This window comes from Ctenopharyngodon idella, chromosome 5, assembly GCF_019924925.1.
Source record: "Ctenopharyngodon idella isolate HZGC_01 chromosome 5, HZGC01, whole genome shotgun sequence".
Taxonomy (NCBI): Eukaryota; Metazoa; Chordata; class Actinopteri; order Cypriniformes; family Xenocyprididae; genus Ctenopharyngodon; species Ctenopharyngodon idella.
The window spans coordinates 11038975-11063817 of NC_067224.1; the positions used below are offsets into that span (position 1 = coordinate 11038975).

Here is a 24843-nt window from a genome sequence, read left to right on the forward strand (position 1 = left end):
GTTTGTGATATTTGGGCCATATTCATTATTTATCACATGGGCCACTTCAGGCTCACATTCAGATTACACATTGCCGTAAGTGCCGCATCTTTGCCTAAAAAGGCCCACATGTGATTTGAAATATTTGGGCCATATTTGCCATGTTACATGCGGGCCACTTAAGGCTCACATACATTGTGTCCAGGCCATAAGAAGGCCTGCAGTGCCGCATCATTGCCTGAAGTGGCCCACATCCGTTTGCTATCTGGGATCAGTTAGCATTTTAGAGTCTTCTCAAAATAAAATCACATGACATGGTCCTGAAAAACATTTTTTTTTATAAAAAACTCAAGAGTTTTGAAATATATCATGGCCAGACATGTGGCTTTAGCTGAAGTGCATTTCTAGATTGCAACAAGGCCAACTTCAATTTTATTTTGATAAGATATTTCATAAAAATAAATTTCTAATAACTTTCCAAAGTTTGAATATATTTATAACTATTTTTTTTTTATTATGACAATAATTAATTCTGACTTTACAATAAACTACAAAGTGTCTGCTTTCAAATGAGACCTTACTTATGCTTTTAGTGCAAAGGCTTTATGAACTGTATCTGTTTTGGGTATGTCATTTCTTGTTTTGTTTTTTTTCAAAAGCGGGGATGCTGGCTAACAGGTTAAACAAGATTAGAAAATGCTGTAAAAGTATTGTTCATTTTATGATACCTAATGTTAATGTTTGTTCAGTTAAGTGAGAAGTGCCAATTTCGTATATTTACAAAACAATTCAGATTTATGACTATATCCAGTAATACAACTAGGGTCAAAAACACACACTGCACAGATGTGCCTGGTGCTGGATACTAAATTGTTTTAAACTCCATTATGTGTTAATGCAAAGGTCTTCAAACCTATTCCTGGGGACCCACTGTCCTACAGAATTTAGTTCCAACTCTAATCAAACACACCTGAAGCTCTTCAGGATCACTTCAAATACACAGGCAGGTGTTCTGAAGCAGGTTGGAAATAAACTTTGCAGAACAGTGGATCTTCTGGAGCAGGGTTGAAGACCTTTGTGTTAAAGTACCAACATGTCAGAACTGGTTAATATACTGTAACTATATTATAAATCATATTTATATATTTTCCCTCCTCTTTTGTATGTTCATATGTATATTTAGTTTAGCCTCTATTAATTGATAAAAATCTAAAGAAAAAGAAAAAATCTTTTTCACAGTTATATCTTTTTCACAGTGCAACATTCATGCACATTTATTGCATCAATTTGTAAAGTGCTTTGAGTGTACAGTAGTATCTAAAAGCACAATTTAAATGTTTCAGTAATAAATTAATGAATCTCCACAATATTCTCTAAGAACATTTGGTTCATATTAGAAAATGGCACACTGCTCGAGCTATAAATGAAGCTAAAGAAAAAAAAAAAAAAATAAACAAAAAGGTAACTTTATAATAATGTTCAGTTATAAGTCACTTATAAATTATTAGTTAATAATGAACTAATCATTTACAAAACATTAATATACCTTCATAAATGATTAATAAGTAATATACTAACATTTTATGAATGTTTTATTAATTCAGTTCAGTTAATCATGAACAAATGATGAACAAACCATTAGTAAATGATCAGTATATGATTTATTGATGAAGTTGTAAGCTGGTCAGTGTTCAAAAGCACAAACATGCAGGTATGCTAAAGCACTATTTTTAAGAAGAGTAATTTATTTGTTTTGAAGTGGATAAACATTTATAAATGCCTTACAGTCAGGTGATTCCAGTGGATTATATTAAATCCTTTCACTCATCAGCACAGACTTGTGTTCTGTGTGGAGTGTGTGGGATCTAGTGATAAAGTCAACCTCTGAACCGGTTTTACCTTCCACTGAAGCTCACATCAGGTGCACAGAGTTAAAGACTCCATGTGTGTCAGAGAAGACAGCTGTCTATACTAAAGTGTTACCAAAAAAATTACATTGGCATCAAAGAATGGATGGACTACTTTGGTCAAAACAAATACAGAGAAAATTGGCAATTATGGTTATTTTCAGTATAATGATCACCAATGTTCATTGCTGTATCGAGCAGCGAGGTGAAAGTAAACTACAGGGTTGAGCTCTCCTCATTCATATGTACAGGCTGTCCATTAGATGAAGCACTCTCATTAAGGGCATCTGTTGTAGTTTGGTCAATGTTGGCTGTAGTAAGACTAGCTTCGCCAGCAGATGGCGGCACTGGGTTGTCTTGGTCAACAGGTGAAAATGTTTTGAAAAAGCCCCTCTGGAAAATCCAGCAGTACAATAAACAAACAAACAAACAAAATGTCAAAAAATGTCACAAATACCAAAAAATGTAACAAATAATGTCCAACTACTAACAGTTAAAGGTGAAGTGTGTAATTTCTGTGTTGTAAGCAATGCAAAATAGAATTGTAAAAGCGATTAGAAAAAAATGTAAACAGATTTCCTAGATGACAAATCTCAAACCGCTGGTTGAGACAATGTTGCTGTTTTGACCTGGTTGGAATACTAAATAATGTTTGTAGTGCCATAGAGACCCAGGGGTAGCCAAACCCTCCACCTGGAAGGCTACCATCCTGCAGAGTTTAGCTCCATCCCTAATCACACACTCCTGAACCAGCAAATTAATGTTTTCAGGCACCATCAATACATTGAGAGTGGTCTGCTCAGATAAGATTAAACAGGTCATGAACATGGTGAACAGGGTATTGCGATGCAATGCGCTATAGTGGATGCAATACCATACAGCATCATCATGCACCCGTTCAGATGTACCAGTTTATAATTTGTACTTTGACGTGTCCAGTGTAGACAGCCTCAAAAAATTTTGCCGCATCATGTAAAAAAATTGGCCGAAAATTTTTGAAATTAATATTCAGTATTTTAGGATTAAAAAAGCACACTTCAGCTTTAACATCAGTTGCACATATTATGTGTTATAAACACTGACTTTATACAGCAGCACAAAGATGATCGCCATAGCAACGAGTCCAAAGATGACAGACAGCGAGGCAATAAGAGAGCCTGTGAGAGCCTGAGATGGGACCTCCAGCTCTGTCTCAATCTGTAGAACACAGAGAAATGGAGATGAAAAAATGACTCCCACAAAATGACTCCAAACATGCCATCCAGAAGATGTTTTATTTTTCTTACATAGAGCGGATGAGAGTCATCAGAGGGATACTGGATGTACCTCTCAGTGTCGAATGAGAGAATCGACCAGCTCATGATCCTAACTGGCAAACCAGACACCTGAAAAACAAGACTAGAAGTCAATGACACTCACCCAATGACATTGGATACTGGTTTAGATATATAAAAATATATCTAAACTACGACATATGCTCTCAATGAAAAATCCAGAACAGTTAGTTCATGCGTTCATGACCTCAAGGCTAGATTACTGTAACGCTCTACTGGGTGGTTGTTCTGCTCGCCTGATAAATAAACTACAGCTCGTACAAAATGCAGCAGCTAGAGTTCTTACTAGAACTAAGAAGTATGACCATATTAGCCCAGTTCTGTCAACACTGCATTGGCTTCCTGTTAAACATCGTATAGATTTTAAAATCTTGCTAATTACTTACAAAGCACTAAATGGTTTAGCTCCCCAGTACCTGAGCGAGCTCCTAATTCATTATAGTCCTTCACGTCTATTGCAATCTCAGAATTCAAGCCAGCTGATAATACCTAGAATATCAAAATCAACCGCAGGCGGTAGATCCTTCTCCTATTTGGCACCTAAACTCTGGAACAATCTTCCTAGCATTGTTCGGGAAGCAGACACACTCTGTCAGTTTAAATCTAGACAAAAAAAACTCATTTCTTTAACCTGGCATACACATAACACATTACCAATTTATATTTTCAAATCTGTTAAAGGATTATTAGGCTGCATAAATTAGGTCAGCCAGAACCAGGAACACTTCCTATAACGCCTGATGTACTCGTTACATCAGAAGAAGAATGGCATCTACGCTAATATTAGTCTTTCTGGTTATCCCGAGGTTCACCGTAGTCAACCGGATCCGGGTTGAGACCAAGGACCTGCACCTTGACACGACCACAACGCAGCCCTGAAGTATCAGCAGAGATTGAGTCAACTAGATCATCCACTGTGAGGGCCTCATCGACACGACAGCCACGACACAGTTCCTCAACAACCGTCCATACCGGCGTGATGAATACGATCCTCAATTGGATGGAACTGGAATAAATACTTTGAATGTTGCGATCCTGTCGGACTTATGATAGTTACCTGAATCGTAACAAAGCACTGTGGGCCAGAGGAGAACTGGCCCCCCAACTAAGCCTGGTTTCTCCCAAGGTTTTTTTCTCCATTTAAACACCTATTTGCCACTTGTCTGCCACCTGATGTCACCTGATGGAGTTTGGGTTCCTTGCCGCTGTCGCCTTTGGCTTGCTTAGTTGGGGACACTTGACATTTGATATTCAACAGTGCTTTGATCTGCCTGCATTGACACTATTCTTTTAAGAGCTGCTGTGCAGCCAAATAATGTACCAGTTATCAATGTAAAGCTGCTTTGACACAATCTACATTGTAAAAAGCGCTATATAAATAAAGGTGACTTGACTTGACTTGACATTGACATTATTGATTGACTGCACTGATACTATTGGATGAGAACTGACCTGAGCTGGACGACATCACTGTTTTTCTGCAGAACTGCTTTATAGATGAAATGAACTAATTTGATAATCGATTATCTTTACAGTGGAACTGAATCAACACTGAAACTAACATCAGCTGAGCAATGACACGATTTTCTTTTAGAGCTGCTGTACAGCAGAAATGAAATGTTTGCATCAGTAAATAATTATCATTGTAAAGATGCTTTGAAACAATCTGCATTGTATAAAGTGCTATATAAATAAAGGTGACTTGACTTGACCCTGCATTGAAATGTAAAAAGAGGCTATAGGAAAAATAGGTTTGTATTAGGGATGCACCGATACCACTTTTTCCAGAGCGAGGCCGATACAGATACTTTCATTTTTGGAACTCGCCGATACCGATACCTGTATTTTCACTGCATTTGTAATTTTTAAAAATATTATTTAGAGAAGCCAAAAGAATATGAATCATATTTGTTGTTTTAATTTGTTTAGTAAATATATATTTCCTTCAGTTATTTTCATGCTTAATTATGCCTGTTAAAATGTACAAGCCTCTGTTACTTTCACTGTTCATTCTATTGCTCTATCATATTTTATCTTTCTTTTAATAGAGCTGTTTCAGCAAGGCTCAGTGCTAAGGATTTTTTCTACTGGCCTGGTTGGGTCAGTGGTTGAAATATTTAGATACCATTAAAATATCACAGTTCTCTGTTAATTTTGATACTACATTAAATACTACTGGGGGGGTAGTAATCGCTCATAGTAAAGTGCCCGGTCGTATTGCAGTGGCCCCCGGAGCGCAATTTGAACCGAGGGCCTCAAATCACCACCTCTGGAATGCGATTTCAACCAAGGGGGATTTCTCAACTGTTTTCGCTCACTTGAAACATATCCAACTATGTTTACTAGGATACTTTCAAAGACGAGCGTTTTTTACATCATTTTGTGTGAATTCATCAGTTCAAGTGCAAGAGGACATGAAAGAGAATTCAATGCAGTATTAAAGCACTGTCTGAGACGTGGCTTTCTGGATGCGCACTTCGGATGTTTGCGCACAGTAAACTTCTTGTCCTGTAAACATCCTGTAGTAATGTAGGGAGCCATTTGTTAAACACTTAACAGTTCAAGTTTGAACTGTTAAGTGTTTAACAGTTGTGCGCACAAGCTCACGCGTCTGTGCCGCTGCGCGTTCAATCCAGCTTGCGCACAGCAGCTATATAAGTGTAAATATTTAATTTGTTTAAGATTTTATTGAATCTATACATTTACTTCATAGACATCCTTCTCTGATATATCCATTCTGCTCTCTGTTTGCTCTATTGTCTGTGTTTCTTTGTCACACTGTACTGTAAATGCTGCATGGTATCAGTTGTTGGTATCGGAGTATGAGTACATGAGCACAGTATTGGGCCCGATACAGATACTGGTATAAGTCCATCCCTAGTTAGTACTAATGCATTTGATACATCCCTAGTTAGTACTAATGCATTTGATACATCATAAGATTTTTTTTTTTACCTGCTTGCCGGAACTGATATTCGCAGTAAACCTAAAGCTGATTGGTCGATCAGTCAACAGCTGGATGGAACACGTAAAAGAACCGCAGTGCTGCTAGAGAGAAAGGTAAACTCCATAGTAAGAAAACCCATAGTAAGAAACCAATTCTTACTACTTACTATAATAAGGAAAAAATACAGTAGTGTTAAGGCCTCATAAATAAATAAATAAATAAATAAATAAATAAATACCTGTGCCAGACTGAAGCTTTTGTCATTTTTGAAGGAAACTTGTTTTTCACATGTTGTACCAATTTCATTCTGACTCACACACACAGAAAAAAGAAGAAAAAAAAAAACCCAGAAAAGTACAGTGAGAAACAAAGCCTTACAAACTACTTCATGTCCTATGATTACGATGATGGGGGCAGGAAATCACATTTTCGAATAACATCTCATGATGTTTGTGGCTGGTCATGAGAGTTTAGTTTTGTTGTAAAACCATCTAACCCTCCATTTGAGCAATACTGGACTTTTCAAAAAATTTTCATTAGGTGGTTATCTTTAAAGATTTTTAAATCTTTAAGACCGTTGTTTTTCCACAAAAACTATGTATTATAAGAGCAAGTTGTGATTTACTTTTTTTCCGGGATGCACAAGGATGCTTACACTCCAAATGAAATGCATGAATCGCCCTGTGCATCCCTGAACTCGTCTGAAGGTAATCTGAGTCTTGATGGAAACACAATGCATTTGTAAGATGCAAATGAGTCTGTATTTAGGGCTGTGCATTTGTGATCAGATCACCCAGAGGCAGATTTTAATACTAGGTGTGAACTGGGTCAAATGTATACTGTATGTAAATAAGCCTGTCACAAACTCACTATTTCAGGAAGAGACACACTCCATAAGAAATCTAACCCCATCTCCACTGGAAACACAAAGGAAATATTCACAGGTACAGGTTTTCCAGTGTTCTTCACCTAGTGTTATTTTATTTTATTTTTTTAAAGGGAGAGAGAAAAAGGTTATTAATTATGAAAAGTCTGGAACTGGTTGTAAGGAAAAATAAAAAATAATTGAGCTCAGATTTAGTAAACATGAAACAACATTTGCAACCCTTTTTATTTTTTTACAATGTGATGTATTTCTGAGTGAAACAAGAAAAAAGCAGCTTATTACTTTTGGATAAAAAATTACAAAGACAAGCATTTGTTTCTTTGAAATAATATGTGCACCAATGAATCCTGCACAATGAGACTAAACAGTGTAAACAATGTTCATTTCATGTCCACTTTAACAAAAAGCACGTAATGTGTAATTTTTTTGTTTTACCGTATACACATGCTCAAGTTGTGCTCTGTCAGGATATCTGATAAACCGAGTTGACCCTCCACTGAAACATCAAATAAGTGACATATTAGTGAGAACATGCACACTAACCAAACCTCAAGTAACTACACTATACCTTTAGTAACTGGAAAATGTTCACAGAAAAAAGAATCACTTACTGTACAGTACAGTAACTGAGAAAAGAAAGTTGACACTTACTCATTTACCACAACATAAACAGGAAGTTTAACGACCACTGAGGTAGTAGCGTGATTATCTTGGGTTGTCTCATTGTTCTCATTCTTACTGTAATGGAAATGAAAATCTGAGGTTAGTTCTAAAAAGCACCTTAATGATGCAGCATCTTTTTGATTTAGGTAATTAATGGTGAAGTGTGTAATTTTTCAGTGTTAAAATACATTCTAAACTCCAGTGCTATCAAAAAGCATCAGCACATCATTTATTTGAATATCAGGACCAGTCTGACACAGCAACACTCGCTCAACTAATGTAATCACTTTGGCGTGGGACTGTGTTTGTCAAAATGACAGGAAAGCATTTTGAAAACAATTTTTCTTTTCAATTCAATTTGGTGCCGGTAGTGGTGCAAATCAAGTCACCTTTATTTATATAGTGATTTTTTTCAATAGTGTCGTCACAATACTGGAATTTCTAATTTCAATACGATACCTTGAAAAATAGATATTCTGCCATTTAGATATTTAAAAAAAAAAAATAATAATTTTAAATTATAGTTCTTTTGTCCATCCATTGAAAGCCAAGGGCTGTGTTACACTCCAAATTTTTATGCCCTTCACTTGCTAACTTCCCTCTGTCTCGTGGACTCGGATCTGCGTCATTGCTTATGTTTAAGGTTTACTTATGACAAGGTTTAAATGAAACGCACTAAGCCCTTGATCACTTGGAATTCACTATGGAGCTGATTTATTATTTAAACCCCTTTTGTACTTATGAATTTGTTTTATGCACCATTCTATATGCTTATAAGTTGTTGGAGAAAATATATAAAATCCTATAGATATATGAGCTTTTGAGAAAAATACAGTTACACAAATGAAACAAAATATCAATAATATAAACTTTGTGAACATAAGGTTGTCACAGACACGCCAGGCTCTACCATCACCCAACCACAGCGCACGTCATCACCCGAGTTCTAATCACGCACACCTGCATCCCATCAGCACAGTCATCAGCAGCAGCACTAAAAGCACACACACTCACACAGTCACTGTCTGGTCTCGTTGGCATATAGACTTACCTAAATGCTCACCTCAAGGACTCCTTCCAAGATACTTACCTGTCTCCAGCGTGTTCCCAAGTCTCCTTCGTTGTTCCTCGTCTCGTGTGAGTTCCTCTGTGTCTTCTCAGCTCCAGTCCGTCACCAGCCTGCGATATCTGCAAGAGAAAAGACAAGTATCACTCCAGTATCCATATCTGCCACCTGTTATATCTGCCTTCACTTACCTGCACTCCGTTACAGCTCCTGGTTGTTCAATAAACTCTATTACTTGCACTCCAGTGTCTCTGTCCCCTTCTGTATTGTAACAGAAGACCGGACCACTACCGCTGAACACCAGTATGAGCACCCCGAATCCATTTCAAGAGCTCGTGGACGTTCTACACCGAGCACTCTCCACTAATCCACCCGCATCTTCACCAGCGAGCACTTCTGCAAACACTGCCGTCTCTCCTTTCACCACCTGCCGTTGCCAGTCCTATGGCTAAACCAGCGCCCTTCTCTGGCTCGGCGGAGGATTGCAACGGATTCCTCCTGCAATGTTCGCTGGTCCTGGAGATGCAACCGCACCTGTACCCCAACGACCACGCTAAGGTAGCGTTCATAATTTCTCAGTTAAATGGCAAGGCGCTTCGCTGGGCTGAACCTCTTTGGTCCCAGAATAATCCCATAACCCAATCTCTCTCCAGTTTCATCGCTCACTTCAAAGAAGTTTTCGGAAGACCTGCCTGGGATTCTTCAATCGGTGAGCAGTTATATCAGTTGAAACAAGGATCAATGACTGTTAACGAATATGCTCTTCAATTCAGAACCCTCGCTGCCACTAGGGGATGGAACGAACAATCCCTCATAACCACGTATCGTCAAGGGTTGGATCCACGCGTGCGGTTGCATCTTGAGGATTCCATCGGGCTTGAACGCTTTATCCAACTCTCCATTCGCTTCGCCACTCGTATGCAGTCGTGTCTCGAAGAGCACCAGGGCCAGCCGTTATTTCCATCATCCCTCTGCCGACCAGAATCCGTCAGCTCCCCAGAACCAGCCAGCGAACCCATGCAAGTGGAAAATACTTGTCTGTCTATGACTGAACGGCAGAGACGGCTGACCCAGAACATATGTCTCTATTGTGGATTGTCTGGGCATTACATCTCTGAATGCCCCACTCGTCCAGCCCGTCCCAGGGTGAGTGTGATCATTCCTTCTATGAATAAGATGAAACCACTCACCACTGTTGTAAACCTTACTGCTGCCGGTGTTTCTCTTCCAGTCTGTGCCCTCCTTGATTCTGGGTCAGCCGGCAACTTCATCTCCGGCGCCCTCTGCCGTCAGCTCAAGCTCAAGACCACAGCAACGCCGTCGACTTACCAGATCCACTCGGTAACTGGAAGGCCCCTCAGTCGAAAACAAGTGCGCTACAGCACTGGCCCGATCCAGATTCAAGTGGGCATCCTCCATGTGGAGCAACTCCATCTGCTGGTTCTGGAGGAATCCACCGCTGACGTGATCCTAGGGCGCCCGTGGTTGGAGCAGCATAACCCAGTTATTTCCTGGACGACTGGGGAAATCCTGAAGTGGAGCGACAGCTGCTTCCTGAATTGTTTCTCTGAGTTTCCAGTTCCAACCTCTCCACGTTCCGAAGAATTATTATTCTGTGCCACATCCATAGAAAGCCCTATAGAGAAACGTTCAGTGGATATCCCTCCGTGTTACGCCCACTTCAGCAATGTCTTCTGCCCCAAGAAAGCCTCCACGCTGCCTCCACACCGGCCATGGGACTGTGCCATTGATCTGCTTCCAGGTGAGCCAGTGCCCCGCGGAAAGATATATTCATTGTCCATACCGGAGGAGAAGGCCATGGAGGAATACATCCAAGAGGCTCTGTCACAAGGTTACATCTGCCCGTCTACTTCCCCTGCTGCTTCCAGCTTCTTCTTCGTGGCAAAAAAGGACGGAGGCTTGCGGCCCTGCATTGATTACAGAGCACTCAACAAAATTACAGTGAAGTTCCGCTACCCACTTCCTCTCGTCCCATCTGCGCTAGAACATCTCCGAGGTGCCACTGTCTTCACCAAGTTGGATCTCCGCTGCGCGTACAACCTCATCCGGATACGTGAGGGGGACAAGTGGAAGACCGCATTCGTGACCCCTACTGGCCATTATGAATACCTTGTCATGCCGTATGGACTTGTCAGCGCCCCCTCCGTATTTCAGGATTTCATCCATGAGGTGCTCCGGGAGTTCCTCCACAAGTCTGTCCTGGTTTACATCGATGACATCTTAATTTACTCCTGGAGCATGGCCAACCATCGCCACCACGTTGCGGAGGTCCTGAAACGCCTGAGGGAATTCCACCTGTTCCTCAAGGCAGAGAAGTGTACCTTCCACCAGCCCTCAGTGCAGTTCCTTGGCTATTACATCGATAGCAGTGGCATCCGGATGGACGAGAGGAAAGTAGCTGCAATCAAGGACTGGCCCATTCCCACAACAATCAAAGAGCTCCAGAGATTCCTAGGATTCGCCAATTTCTATCATCGGTTCATTCAAGGTTACAGCATCATTTCCACTCCACTCACCAACCTCCTACGGAATAAGCCCAAGTCTCTGTCCTGGAACCCAGCCGCAACCCAAGCCTTCGTAACCCTGAAAGAAGCCTTTACCACCGCTCCCCTCCTGGTTCATCCCGATCCAGGAAAGTCCTTCGTTGTGGAGGTCGACGCCTCGACCACCGGAGTGGGAGAGCGGTCTTGTCACAGCAGCAGGGGAACCCAAGTAGACTCCACCCATGTGCCTTCTTCTCCCGCAAACTCAACCCGGTGGAGATCAACTATGACATTGGCAACAGGGAGCTTCTCGCCATCAAGCCGGCCCTTGAGGAGTGGAGGCATTGGCTCGAAGGAGCTAAACACCCGTTTGTTGTTCTAACTGACCACAAGAACCTAAAATATCTTTGAGACGCCAAACGACTAAACCCACGCCAAGCACGATGGGCCCTGTTTTTCACTCGTTTCAACTTTACCATCTCCTATCGCCCGGAGTCAAAGAATGTAAAGGCAGACGCCTTATCCCGTATCCACAGTCCTGAAGAAAGCTCTGAAACTCCTGAACCAATCTTGTCCAAGAAGCTCTTCGTCAATCCTATTGTCTGGTCCGAAGAGACCCTGCCCGAGTCCAATGCCTCCACCAACACTCCGCCGGGTTGCCCACCAGGTTTGCTCTACATCACCCGGACACGGCGCACTCCCCTCATCGACGCATCTCACACGTCACTGGGTACTGGCCACCCTGGGGTCAATGAAACCCTCTCGTTGCTAAAAGAGCACTTCTGGTGGCCGAACATGGCATCTGATGTCAGAAGGTACGTGCAGGGATGCAAGGAATGCGCCATCTCGAAAAGTCCACGGCATCTTCCCTCCGGGAAACTCCATCCTCTGCCCATTCCCAACCGACCCTGGTCACACCTAGGAGTAGATTTTATCACCGACCTCCCTGCCTCAGATAATTGTACCTGCATTCTGGTGGTTATTGACAGATTTTCTAAGTCATGTCGTCTGATTCCTTTAAGGGGACTGCCCACAGCCATGGAGACTGCTGAACTTATGTTCAATCATATATTCAGATATTATGGAATTCCTGAGGACATCATATCGGATAGAGGGCCGCAATTCATCTCCAGGGTATGGAAAGCCTTCTTCTCGCTCCTAGGTGTGACCGTCAGTCTCTCCTCAGGGTACCATCCACAGACGAACGGGCAGACGGAGAGGAAGATCAAAGAGATCGGTCGCTTCCTTCGTACCTTCTGTCACGGCCACCAGGACTCTTGGAAACAGTTCCTGGGTTGGGCCGAGTACGCCCAGAACTCTCTGCGACAGCCTACCACTGGACTCACCCCATTTCAGTGCATACTCGGCTACCAACCCCCACTGTTCCCCTGGTAAGGGGAGCCCTTGGACGTACCAGCGGTCGACTACTGGTTCTGAGAGAGCGAGAGGGTCTGGGACTCCGCACACCACCAGCTACAACGGGCCCTACGCAGGCGCAGAATGACAGCCGACCTTCGGCGCTCCAACGCTCTACATAACGTCACAGACACGCCAGGCTCTACCATCACCCAACCACAGCGCACGTCATCACCCAAATTCTAATCACGCACACCTGCATCCCATCAGCACAGGCATCAGCAGCAGCACAAAAGGCACACGCACTCACACAGTCACTGTCTGGTCTCGTTGGCATATTGACTTACCTAAATGCTCACCTCAAGGACTCCTTCCAAGATACTTACCTGTCTCCAGCGTGTTCCCAAGTCTCCTTCGTTGTTCCTCGTCTCGTGTGAGTTCCTCTGTGTCTTCTCAGCTCCAGTCCGTCACCAGCCTGCAATATCTGCAAGAGAAAAGACAAGTATCACTCCAGTATCCATATCTGCCACCTGTTATATCTGCCTTCACTTACCTACACTCCGTTACAGCTCCTGGTTGTTCAATAAACTATATTACCTGCACTCCAGTTTCTCTGTCCCCTTCTGTATTGTAACAAAGATAGCTACAAGTATGACAGAATCTCAGCATAATTCATATATTATACACTATTATGTGATTAATTCCCAAAATAATTAATATATCATACACTTTAGTTAAGCGTGATATGTCGTGACGTCACAGTCAAGTTGAATTGTGGGATATAGAGCTGCTTAAAGTGTACATCAGAGTAGGCTTGCTCCCTCGGTCAAAATCGAGGGGGACGAGGGTCTGTCCATATGAACTTCCTTCGTCCACTTCACGAAGTGGAACACACTTAAAAATAACCGCAGGGATTCCCCCGAGGGGGAAGTGCTTAGGGAAGTTTGCGAGTGTGTGTCTAAAATTGGAGTGGAACACAGCCTAGGTCAGCGGTAGGCAACATCGGTCATGGAGAGTCGCTGTTCTGCAGAGTTTAGCTCCAACCCTAATCAAACACACCTGAACAAGCTAATCAATGTCTTCAGGATTACTACAGGCAGGTGAGGGTTTTTTTTTTTTATTGTCAGAGCTAAACTCTGCAGGACAGCGGCTGTCCAGGACCGATGTTGCCTACCCCTGGTCTAGGTAATCAATATTTTTAAGCTTCAAAATGTAACACATCTTAACAGTGATCCATATGAATCGAGCGAATCCAAGTCTTCACATATAATTCACATAGAAACATTAATCAATTACCATTACAATTTTCTCACCTAAATGTTAGCTCACTCAATGTATTTGTTTTTACAACGGGATCATTGTGTTGCAATAGCTTACACACAGCACAAGGTAGCTTGATTTTAAACTTTGAATTGTAATGACAAAAAAGGTGAACAGTCAGTAATAAAATAAGAACAATTAAACAAATTACAAATAAATAAATACAACAGAATAAAGATAGAAATGAAATAAAAAGTGCTTTAAGTTTTTCAGGTGGGTCTAACAGAAGTATTCTGATACGAAATATTACAGAAATTGAATAAACAAATGTAAAGTAACTTTGAATAGTCTTTATTGTAAATGTTAAATACACATTAATCCTAACAAAGTTACAAAAGTTATTCAGTCAAAAGTGGTGAGTGATTTTCTCTTTGTCTTTTGTTGTTTGATTAACATTAATGACAGACAGCAGCAGGTTAATAGGCTGCTGTCACTTTAAGAGCGAATGCATGTATCCAATATAGTTACACATGCATTTTCTTTAGAAACTGTTTGTGTTCATTTAAGACATAACTTACTGTGTTTACATGAACATTTTCACATAATATTTTGTGAAAGGCCAAATACACGGCTTATCGCGGCTTATAAATTGTGGACAAAAGCTCAATTTGGTGCTCGCGCGCTGTTTCAGAGGCATCTTTATTTGTGCATGCGCTTTGGGTGTGGTAAAATTATACGCATACCCGCAATCCTGCACCAAAATTAAGGGCCTGTAGTGAATGTCCACCAGTGGTGGACAGTAACGAAGTATTTTTAATTCGTTACTGTACTTAAGTACATTTTTCAAGTATCTGTACTTTACTCGAGTATTTTTATTTTGAGCAACTTTTACTTTTGCTTCACTACATTCCAAAGCATAAGATCGTACTTTTTACTCCACTACATTTCATTAAACATATCGTTACTCCTTATTTTAAAATGAAGAAATCGTCACATGCTCAGAGACGCAAAAGCGGTGTCTGATTCGTGCACAAACTGATTCTTTTCAGTCATCCTGTTAAATCGTATTGCAGCTTTTCAGTTTGAAATAGTTAAAGTTTTAGTTTTATAGTTTTAAAAGATAGATAGATAGATAGATAGATAGACAGACAGACAGACAGATAGACAGATAGATTATAAAGTGTTAGGGTACTCAGTGTGGTTGCTAGGGTGTTTTTAAGTGGTTGCTAGTGGATTCTGAATGGTTGTGAGGGTGGTTGCTAAGGTACTTGGGTACTTGCTTGGTGTATTGCTATGCAGTTGCCAAGGTATTTGGGGTGGTTGCTAAGGTGTTGCTATGCAGTTGCTAGGGTATTCTGGGTGGTTGCTAAGGTGTTACTATGCGGTTGCTAGGGTATTCAAGGTGGTTGCTAAGGTGTTGCTATGTGGTTGCTAGGGTACTTGGGGTGGTTGCTAGGGTGTTGCTATGCGGTTGCTAGGATACTCGGGGTGGTTGCTAAGGTGTTGCTATGCTGTTGCTAAGGTACTCAGGGTGGCTGCTAGGGTGTTGCTATATGGTTGCTAGGGTACTCTGGGTTGTTGCTAGGGTTTTGCTATGCGGTTGCTAGGGTATTTGGTTGGTTGCTATGGTTTTGCTATGCGGTTGCTAAGGTATTATGAGTGGTTGCTAGGGTCTTGCTATGCGGTTGCTAAGGTACTTGGGGTGGTTGCTAGGGTGTTACTATGTAGTTGCTAGGGTATTCAGGATGGTTGCTAGGGTGTTGCTATGTGGTTGCTATGGTGTTGCTATGCGGTTACTAAGGTACTTGGGGTGGTTGCTAGGTTGCTGCTATGAGGTTGCTAGGATATTCTAGGGGGTTGCTATGCTGTTCTGGGTGGTTGCTAGGGTGCTCTGTGTGGTTGCTATGCTGTTGCCATGGTGTTTTAGGTGGTTGCTAGGTTGATCTGGGTGGTTGCTATGATAGATAGATAGAGTTAGTTTGATAGATAGATAGATAGATAGATAGATAGATAGAAATAGATAGATAGAGCGAGTCTCCAGTGAACTGAATTTACAAATCTGACTGAAAATTAGCTAAGAATTGGGGGATCCTCGAGTGCGTGCACAACTGATGGCGAACAGTAAGTCAGCCTACTAATGTTGAATTTTAGGATTAATTATTGTAACTGAAAATCATATTTAGGTCGCAACAGTCAGTTGTTTTTTAACTAAATCTGCTGTAAAGGGTGATCTGTTTAAGCCCACTGAAATGCTTTAATGTGACTTTAGTGTCTACAGATTGTGATCTCAATTCAAACAGATCAAATCACATTTTAAAACTAACTTGCCGCTTAGATTACATCGTTATGCCACTAGGAGGCACCAAAGTGACGTAAAATGTATTTCACATTGAGTGATTCATTCAAAAGATTTGTTCAAAAACATTGATTCATCCAGTAATGAAACAAGTAGCTATGAGTGAGTCATTAAATCATTCATTCAAACCCATTTTTTTTTTTTAAATAATTCAATTAAATTAAATATTTTTAAATAGACTGCAGCTATTAATATTTTGTCCTCTAGTAAATAATTATATGCTATTTTGTTTAGTTGTCTGTTCAGAATCGTGGGAGAATCATGATCTCTATTTGAAACAAACATACAAAAAAATCTTGATTCTCATTTTATCCAGAATCATGCAACTCTAACACAAATTAAAATAACGCATGATTGTTCATCTTCCACGCTGCTGTAGCAATTTCTTAAAATGTTATGTATTTAGCCCTTTATGTTTTGTCTGTTTTTATATTGTTTGTCAACACACATTACATATTATGTATCTGCATCCACTAATCTTCCATCCATGCTGCCTAGAGCTGGCTATTTGACATATTTGACATAATTATTTTGAGCAATAGGATTATATAAAATACATAATATAAAATTAAACTATATAAGTGGCCTATATAAAATTACAAAATAAACATTCATCAAATAGTACTTTTTTACTTAAGTACATTAAAAATCAAGTACTTTTGTACTTTCACTCAAGTAAAATTAAAAAGGAGCACTAAATACTTTCAATTGAGTAATATTTTATGATACGTATCTGTACTTTTACTCAAGTTCTTGATTTGTGTACTTCGTCCACCACTGATGTCCACTAACTCCAAAAATGCCTCTGCTTTGGAGTAGCAAGTGTTTTTTTTTTTTTTTTTTTTCAACACACGGGCAATATAATCATCACAAATATATGCGATTAAAAATGGAAAGAGGCAAGCTTTGTTTCTGAATGCTCTAAGTAAAGATATGCTGTCAATTTTATAAACTTTTCTAAACCCAGCAAGTATAATCACAATGAAAGCATCCAAATCACAATATTTAACATACATATAACAACTGCAAAGCCTCCAATGTGTAAACAATATGATTTACGAACTAAATCCAGCATAAACTCTGACATAACCTCCATATTTTTAAACATTCAGGTCAGATGTCACTACCTGAACCTCACAGCGATTGGCTGCTGCCCACGTCTTTCGCTTAAAATTAGCATAAAGTCAAGAAATGCCCAACACGGTGAAAGCTGGGTGAAAGTGCTCAAGCAGTGAATTGTGGGATTGACAGCAGACCGGATAAAGCGTTACAGACACACCCCAAAGAGGAAGCATTTTAGCTTTGTCAGCAGCACTAAGCGAAGTTTTGCCACTGTAATGTACATTTACCATACCAGCAACACTATTCAACCAGAGCGAATGAGACGAGCAAGTGAGAGAAAGCGGCTGTGCTGTAAAGCAACTCTAAAAAGACAATAGTGTCATTACTCAGATCAAGTCAGTTCAATGTTGATTCAGTTGTTCAATAACTGTGATAAACAACACACAGAATGGTGTAGAAACAACACATTTCACATTTAAGCATCCGTTATGGTTTGTCTTACTGACCTTGTGACTGATGCCTTGACAACCAGACGCTCATTTACAGCAAAGGGTGCTGACACCATGAATGACATCATCAGTGTGGTCTTAGGAAAAAAAAAAGAAAAAAAAAAAAACAGTATGTAAGCTTATTTGTAGGCAGATGCAAAGCACTGTTGAATATCAAATGTCATATGTCAAGTGTCCCCAACTAAGCAAGCCAAAGGCGACAGCGGCAAGGAACCCAAACTCCAACAGGTGACATCAGGTGGCAAACAGGTGGCAAATAGGTGTTAAAATGGAGAAAAAAACCTTGGGAGAAACCAGGCTTAGTCGGGGGGCCAGTTCTCCTCTGGCAAACAATGCTTTGTTACGATTCAGGTAGCTATCATAAGCCCGATAGGATCGCAACATTCAAAGTATTTATTCCAGTTCAATCCAGTTCAATCCATCGTATTCATCACGCCGGTATGGACGGTTTGTTAATAAGCATAAGCTTATTAAACCACAGTTTACTGACATATATGCATCAACAATCTACACCTAAACAATATAATATTGAATAATGCTAACTGATTATTGGGAAATGATTCATATAAATTAGATTTTTGCTTTTTCTGAAGAAAATGTGAGTGATGTTTTCCTGTACAAAAAGAGAGTGAGAAGTAGCTAAATACAGTATACCCGTGACTATACATTTTAGGGATCTTACCACTAGATGTCTCTTGAGTATAAAAACTGTTCAATAATTTCTCAAACAATCCAAGAAACTTTCACATACTACCCAAGAATGATGACATGAGGAATACAAAAAAATTCACAATCAAAAAAAAAAAAAGTAACGTGAAAGAGTTTTGGTATACAAAAATATATTTAAACAAGCCCATATATAGAAAATATATAGTTAAACACCAACAATGTCATATAAATAAAACTTAGATAGAAACTAATCTACCTACAAAAAGGATCGGACAATTACAGAAATGGAGAGAAATATCTTTATTAAGTCCAGGATATGGTTTCGCCAAGATGCATTAGACTGGTTATCCACCAGAGACGATATGGTAATAAAAAGTGCAGACAAAGGTGGTGCAGTGTGTGTATTGAGTAAGCCACTGATCCTCCAGTGGCTGAATTTGGAGTCATGTTACTAGCAAGTCTTTCATGAGTTAACACTTACAAATAATCAGATAGTAAATAGTATGAGTAGTAGTATACGTATTTGGCGTGCTGTCCGAGGAGAGGGCTCCGAGCTCTGTATTTTGGCCCGAACCCAGAGTACTCGCTGTGAGGAGATGGGGTGGTGGAGGGATGCTGTAAAACTGTCGAGGAATATGGGTGAGTCGACTGTGTCTATATATACAGGTGCTGGTCATATAATTAGAATATCATCAAAAAGTTGATTTATTTCACTAATTCCATTCAAAAAGTGAAACTTGTATATTATATTCATTCATTACACACAGACTGATATATTTCAAATGTTTATTTCTTTTAATTTTGATGATTATAACTGACAACTAAGGAAAATCCCAAATTCAGTATCTCAGAAAATTAGAATATTGTGAAAAGGTTCAATATTGAAGACACCTGGTGCCACACTCTAATCAGCTAATTAACTCAAAACACCTGCAAAGGCCTTTAAATGGTCTCTCAGTCTAGTTCTGTAGGCTACACAATCATGGGGAAGACTGCTGACTTGACAGTTGTCCAAAAGACGACCATTGACACCTTGCACAAGGAGGGCAAGACACAAAAGGTCATTGCAAAAGAGGCTGGCTGTTCACAGAGCTCTGTGTCCAAGCACATTAATAGAGAGGCGAAGGGAAGGAAAAGATGTGGTAGAAAAAAGTGTATAAGCAATAGGGATAACCGCACCCTGGAGAGGATTGTGAAACAAAACCCATTCAAAAATGTGGGGGAGATTCACAAAGAGTGGACTGCAGCTGGAGTCAGTGCTTCAAGAACCACTACGCACAGACGTATGCAAGACATGGGTTTCAGCTGTTGCATTCCTTGTGTCAAGCCACTCTTGAACAACAGACAGCGTCAGAAGTGTCTCGCCTGGGCTAAAGACAAAAAGGACTGGACTGCTGCTGAGTGGTCCAAAGTTATGTTCTCTGATGAAAGTAAATTTTGCATTTCCTTTGGAAATCAGGGTCCCAGAGTCTGGAGGAAGAGAGGAGAGGCACACAATCCACGTTGCTTGAGGTCCAGTGTAAAGTTTCCACAGTCAGTGATGGTTTGGGGTGCCATGTCATCTGCTGGTGTTGGTCCACTGTGTTTTCTGAGGTCCAAGGTCAACGCAGCCATATACCAGGAAGTTTTAGAGCACTTCATGCTTCCTGCTGCTGACCAACTTTATGGAGATGCAGATTTCATTTTCCAACAGGACTTGGCACCTGCACACAGTGCCAAAGCTACCAGTACCTGGTTTAAGGACCATGGTATCCCTGTTCTTAATTGGCCAGCAAACTCGCCTGACCTTAACCCCATAGAAAATGGGGTATTGTGAAGAGGAAGATGCGATATGCCAGACCCAACAATGCAGAAGAGCTGAAGGCCACTATCAGAGCAACCTGGGCTCTTATAACACCTGAGCAGTGCCACAGACTGATCGACTCCATGCCACGCCACATTGCTGCAGTAATTCAGGCAAAAGGAGCCCCAACTAAGTATTTAGTGCTATACATGCTCATACTTTTCATGTTCATATTTTTCAGTTGGCCAAGATTTCTAAAAATCCTTTCTTTGTATTGGTCTTAAGTAATATTCTAATTTTCTGAGATACTGAATTTGGGATTTTCCTTAGTTGTCAGTTATAATCATCAAAATTAAAAGAAATAAACATTTGAAATATATTAGTCTGTGTGTAATGAATGAATATAATATACAAGTTTCACTTTTTGAATGAAATTAGTGAAATAAATCAACTTTTTGATGATATTCTAATTATATGACCAGCACCTGTATATATATGCTTTCACTCATGCTGATTGGGTAGATATGCTGATTACTGATTGCTAACAGTTGGCTGAAATGAAGTGATGATTAGTCAGATTATTTGAATGTTGCTCCTCCCGAATTTCAAGTCAAGTCACTTTTATTTATATAGCGCTTTTTACAATGCAGATTGTGTCAAAGCAGCTTTACAGTGATAAATGGTATATAATTTTGGCTGCACAGCAGCTCTTAAACAAAATGCTGTCAATGTAGGCAGATGCAAAGCACTGTTGAATATCAAATGTCATATGTCAAGTGTCCCCAACTAAGCAAGCCAAAGGCGACAGCGGCAAGGAACCCAAACTCCAACAGGTGACATCAGGTGGCAAACAGGTGGCAAATAGGTGTTAAAATGGAGAAAAAACCTTGGGAGAAACCAGGCTTAGTCGGGGGGCCAGTTCTCCTCTGGCAAACAATGCTTTGTTACGATTCAGGTAGCTATCATAAGCCCGATAGGATCGCAACATTCAAAGTATTTATTCCAGTTCAATCCAGTTCAATCCATCGTATTCATCACGCCGGTATGGACGGTTTGTTGAGGAGCTGTGCCACTGGCTGTCGTGTCGATGAGACCTTCACAATGAATGATCTAATAAAACATCATTTATGGGAAATAGAGTCACTGAGATCCAGGAGCTCACAGAGAAGTGTTACTGGTGTTATGTAAGCTCAGTGGACAACCCTGTCGATGACCTCACTAAAGGGAAACCTCTCTACAACCTTGCTGCTCCTAATCGATGGTCTCAAGGAGCCTTTTATTTAATTCAGGATCCTATGGAATAGCCAGTAATCCCTAGGACATAGACCATGGAACGTCGGTTTGAACTGCAGAAGTCCGCTTTCTGTGTGATCACAGAAAGCGATCACCTCCCTCCTCTAGCAACCCTGATGCCTTATACAATACAGATTGTTTCAAAGCATCTTTACAATGTGTGACAAGCAGGGCAGGGCTGAGAGCCGTGGCAGTGGAGCGAGGCCAGTGGAGTGACTGTTAATGAGCCACATCTGAGTCACACCAGAGGACACCTCTAGTCCCATGGAGGAGCTCCGGAAGGATAAAAGAAGAAGTGATGACAGTGAAGAATGAGAGAGGGACAGGCCTAGGACATTTATGTTGTTGTTTGTTTTTGTTTTTGCAACAGTTGTCCGTGAGGGGCTGCCACTTTACTTTCGTTTTGTTGTGTGTTTTTTGTGATTAAAAGTTGTCTACCATTTGCCGGTTCCTGCGTCCCTCTTCCTGTCGTTGAACTTTGATGGGGCCTGCTGCTGTCTACCATATGGGAAAGAGCAGGCAGAAAGGGATGGGGCTTGCTGCCGCACACAGGAAGAGGCCCTCACCTCCAATCAACATCAGGAGACTGGGGAGTTAAAGGCCGTCCACGAAGGGCATCTAGTGCCACTGCCAGGCATCTTGGAGGAGTTCACCTTGCAGGTGGAGGACCAGATGGCAGTGCGTTGTGGAAAGCGGACATTCGGAAATTCGGACCGAACCATCAAGGATTTCTCCTATACCTGCAGATACTACTACAGTAACTACATGTGACGTTTAACGAGGACACTAAAATAAAGTGTTACTTGCAAACAGAATTCAATTCTGCTGTAAAGCAGCTCTAAAAAAGACAATTGTGTCATTATTCAGCTGAAGTCAGTTCAGTGTTGATTCAGTTTGGTTCAATAACTGTGTAAAGTTCATCAATTGTGAAATGAGCTCAATTCAGCTCTGCAGAAAATGGTGATGTCATCATCCAGCTCAGTTCAGTACTCATCCAATAGTGTCAGTGCAGTCAAATCAATAATATTGCTAGAAGAATAATATGGACAGAAGAAGACAACAATGGTATGATCGTTCACAAAGTTTATTAACAGTGATAGCAGAGAACAGATGAATCAAACAGGTGAGTTGATGGAATATAGATTGTTTGCATAAACTTAACTCTGAGGTAACAATCTCTGTGTAGGAATGGAGGAGTAGCAGCCTGATGATCGGTACCGATGAAGAGGATTGTGGAAGACAGAGGATGGTGAGAACCATGGAGAGAAGTCGGGTAAGTTGACAGGAAAGTACCAACTAGACCAGACAAATGTGGAATGAGAGTGGCTGCTTCATCAACTGGTGAGATGATGAGCTGGTCCAGGTGTGTCCAATTAGAATTCCGGTGAGGCTGAATGAGTGGGTGGAGCTGAAGGGTCTGGTGTGGCAGATGATGTAGCCTCTGGGACAGAACCCCCCCACAGGTGGCTCCTGAAGTCTGCATGAGATGGCGACGACAGGGGCGGAGGGGCAGGGAGCTGGACGATCTGGATGATTGGCGGTAGGTGACTTCGTTGATCTGCCTCTCGATGGTGAATGGACCTATGTAGCAGGGACTCAGCTTACGACAGGGCAGACGAAGACAGATATCCCTGTTGGAGAGCCAGACCTTTTGTCCCGTATGGTAGATAGGAGTTGCAGACCTTCGAGCATCCTGGCTCTTGTGGCTTCGTACTGCACGCTGGAGGTGGATATGTGCTGTGTCCCATACTCTCGCTCTCCTGAAACCATGAACTGAGTTCCACGATCAGACACAATGTCCTCGGGCAGGCCGAAGTGACAGAAGACTTGATGGAATAAAGCTTCAGCAGTCTCTAATGCAGTGGGTAGCCCTTTTTCCTCAGGGACACTACAATGCACTGTCTGATGTGATACTGTAGTTTACGGTTGCAGTTATAATTTTCTCTCTAATATTATCAATCTTGTAAGTAAAGAAGTTCATAAAGTCATTACTGCTTTGCTGTTTGGAAATGTCTGGGGTTGAAGCTTTAATTCTCGTTAATTTAGTCACTGTATCAAATAAATACCTAGGGTTGTGTTTGTTTTCTTCAAAGATGGTTGAATGATGGTGAGACAGCTAGTAGATGGTCGGTTTAGCCAGTCTGTCTACTTCCTGATCTAGACCCCAATTAGTCAAGGTTCATCTTTGTATTCTGACGAGGTTGTTAGCATTTCGCAGATCAAGCTTGGTGAAGATCTGAGCTCCCCGCAACTGTTCTAGAGAGGATGGGACTAGAGAAAGTGGGTAGCGGAACTTGATAGTTTGAGCATCCAGAGTGCGATATTCAGTGCACGGCCTCAACCCTCCATCCTTCTTGCCAACGAAAAAAAACTGGAAGTGGCAGGGGAAGTAGATGGATGGATAAACTTTTGCTTGAGTGCCTCTGCGGTGTATTCCTCCATGGCCTTCTGCTCTGACAATGGACAAAGTGTAAATTTTACCTTTAGGTAATGTAGCCCCAGGCAGCAGGTCGATGGCGGAGTCCCATGGCTGATGAGGTGGTAATTCCGTTGCCAACTGCTTTCTGAACACATCTTGGAAAGCCTGGTATTGGCAAGGAATCTCGGTCTTCATGGTTGACTCAGGACTCTCGATGGTAGTGGAGTTGAGCATGATATCCGTGGTGGACAAAGGTGACTCTATACTGCCACAGCCCAGCGGTGTACCTAGGATTGTGTGGATATCCAGTTTGTGTGAACAGGTCTTTCTGCAGAGTTGAAGTTTGTGGAGGAGTTCGAGAGACAAAGTTTCCAGCAGATCCAGTATCTATGAAGGCTTGCGCTGAAACTTTGTTTGGAGGTAGTCAATGAAACACTAGTACGAGTTAGAGGTGCAATCATAGGTGGTAGTTGGATAATACTCACCACTTGACATGGAGGACAGAGGGGACATCTAGGGATGAGATGTCTGTCAGACCCACAATAAAGGCACAGATGGTTCTGGATTCGCCATTGACGCTCCGCACGGGACAGATGGTATGAGTACACTTGTAGAGGCTCTGGTGCTGGAGACGCAACAGATGTTGTGGTGGGAGGAGATTGATCAGCGGGTTGATCCAACATGCATGCATTTAATTGTTGAGAGATGCGGATCGATTTGAGAATGAAGCTTTCCAGCCCAGTTACGTTATCGTAGATGGCCATGTGGCGGCGTAGTTCCATGTTAAAGCCTCCATGGCAGGCAGTAAGAAATTGCATCTCAAACTGTAGAGAACATTGGAGAAGGAACC

At 41.3% G+C, this 24843-nt stretch overlaps 1 protein-coding gene across 11 annotated transcripts in view; it reads right to left on the minus strand.

Annotated features, from left to right (window-relative positions):
* The window catches only part of LOC127512647 (integrin alpha-L-like), a 343148-nt gene that overhangs the window by 157790 nt on the left and 160515 nt on the right, over positions 1-24843 (minus strand). For 5 of the 11 annotated variants that reach the window (XM_051893746.1, XM_051893748.1, XM_051893745.1 and 2 more), the window contains 9 exons: positions 17827-17906; positions 7705-7791; positions 7489-7549; positions 7038-7136; positions 6406-6474; positions 6176-6268; positions 3173-3271; positions 2970-3083; positions 1622-2279 (listed from right to left, as the gene is read on the minus strand). In XM_051893746.1, coding sequence (XP_051749706.1) covers positions 2103-2279; positions 2970-3083; positions 3173-3271; positions 6176-6268; positions 6406-6474; positions 7038-7136; positions 7489-7549; positions 7705-7791; positions 17827-17906 — 879 coding nt within the window. In that variant the 3' untranslated portion in view covers positions 1622-2102. Of the gene's footprint in view, positions 1-1621; positions 2280-2969; positions 3084-3172; positions 3272-6175; positions 6269-6405; positions 6475-7037; positions 7137-7488; positions 7550-7704; positions 7792-17826; positions 17907-24843 lie in introns of those variants that run through there. The other 6 variants (XM_051893743.1, XR_007930231.1, XM_051893749.1 and 3 more) reach the window with 6 other exon arrangements.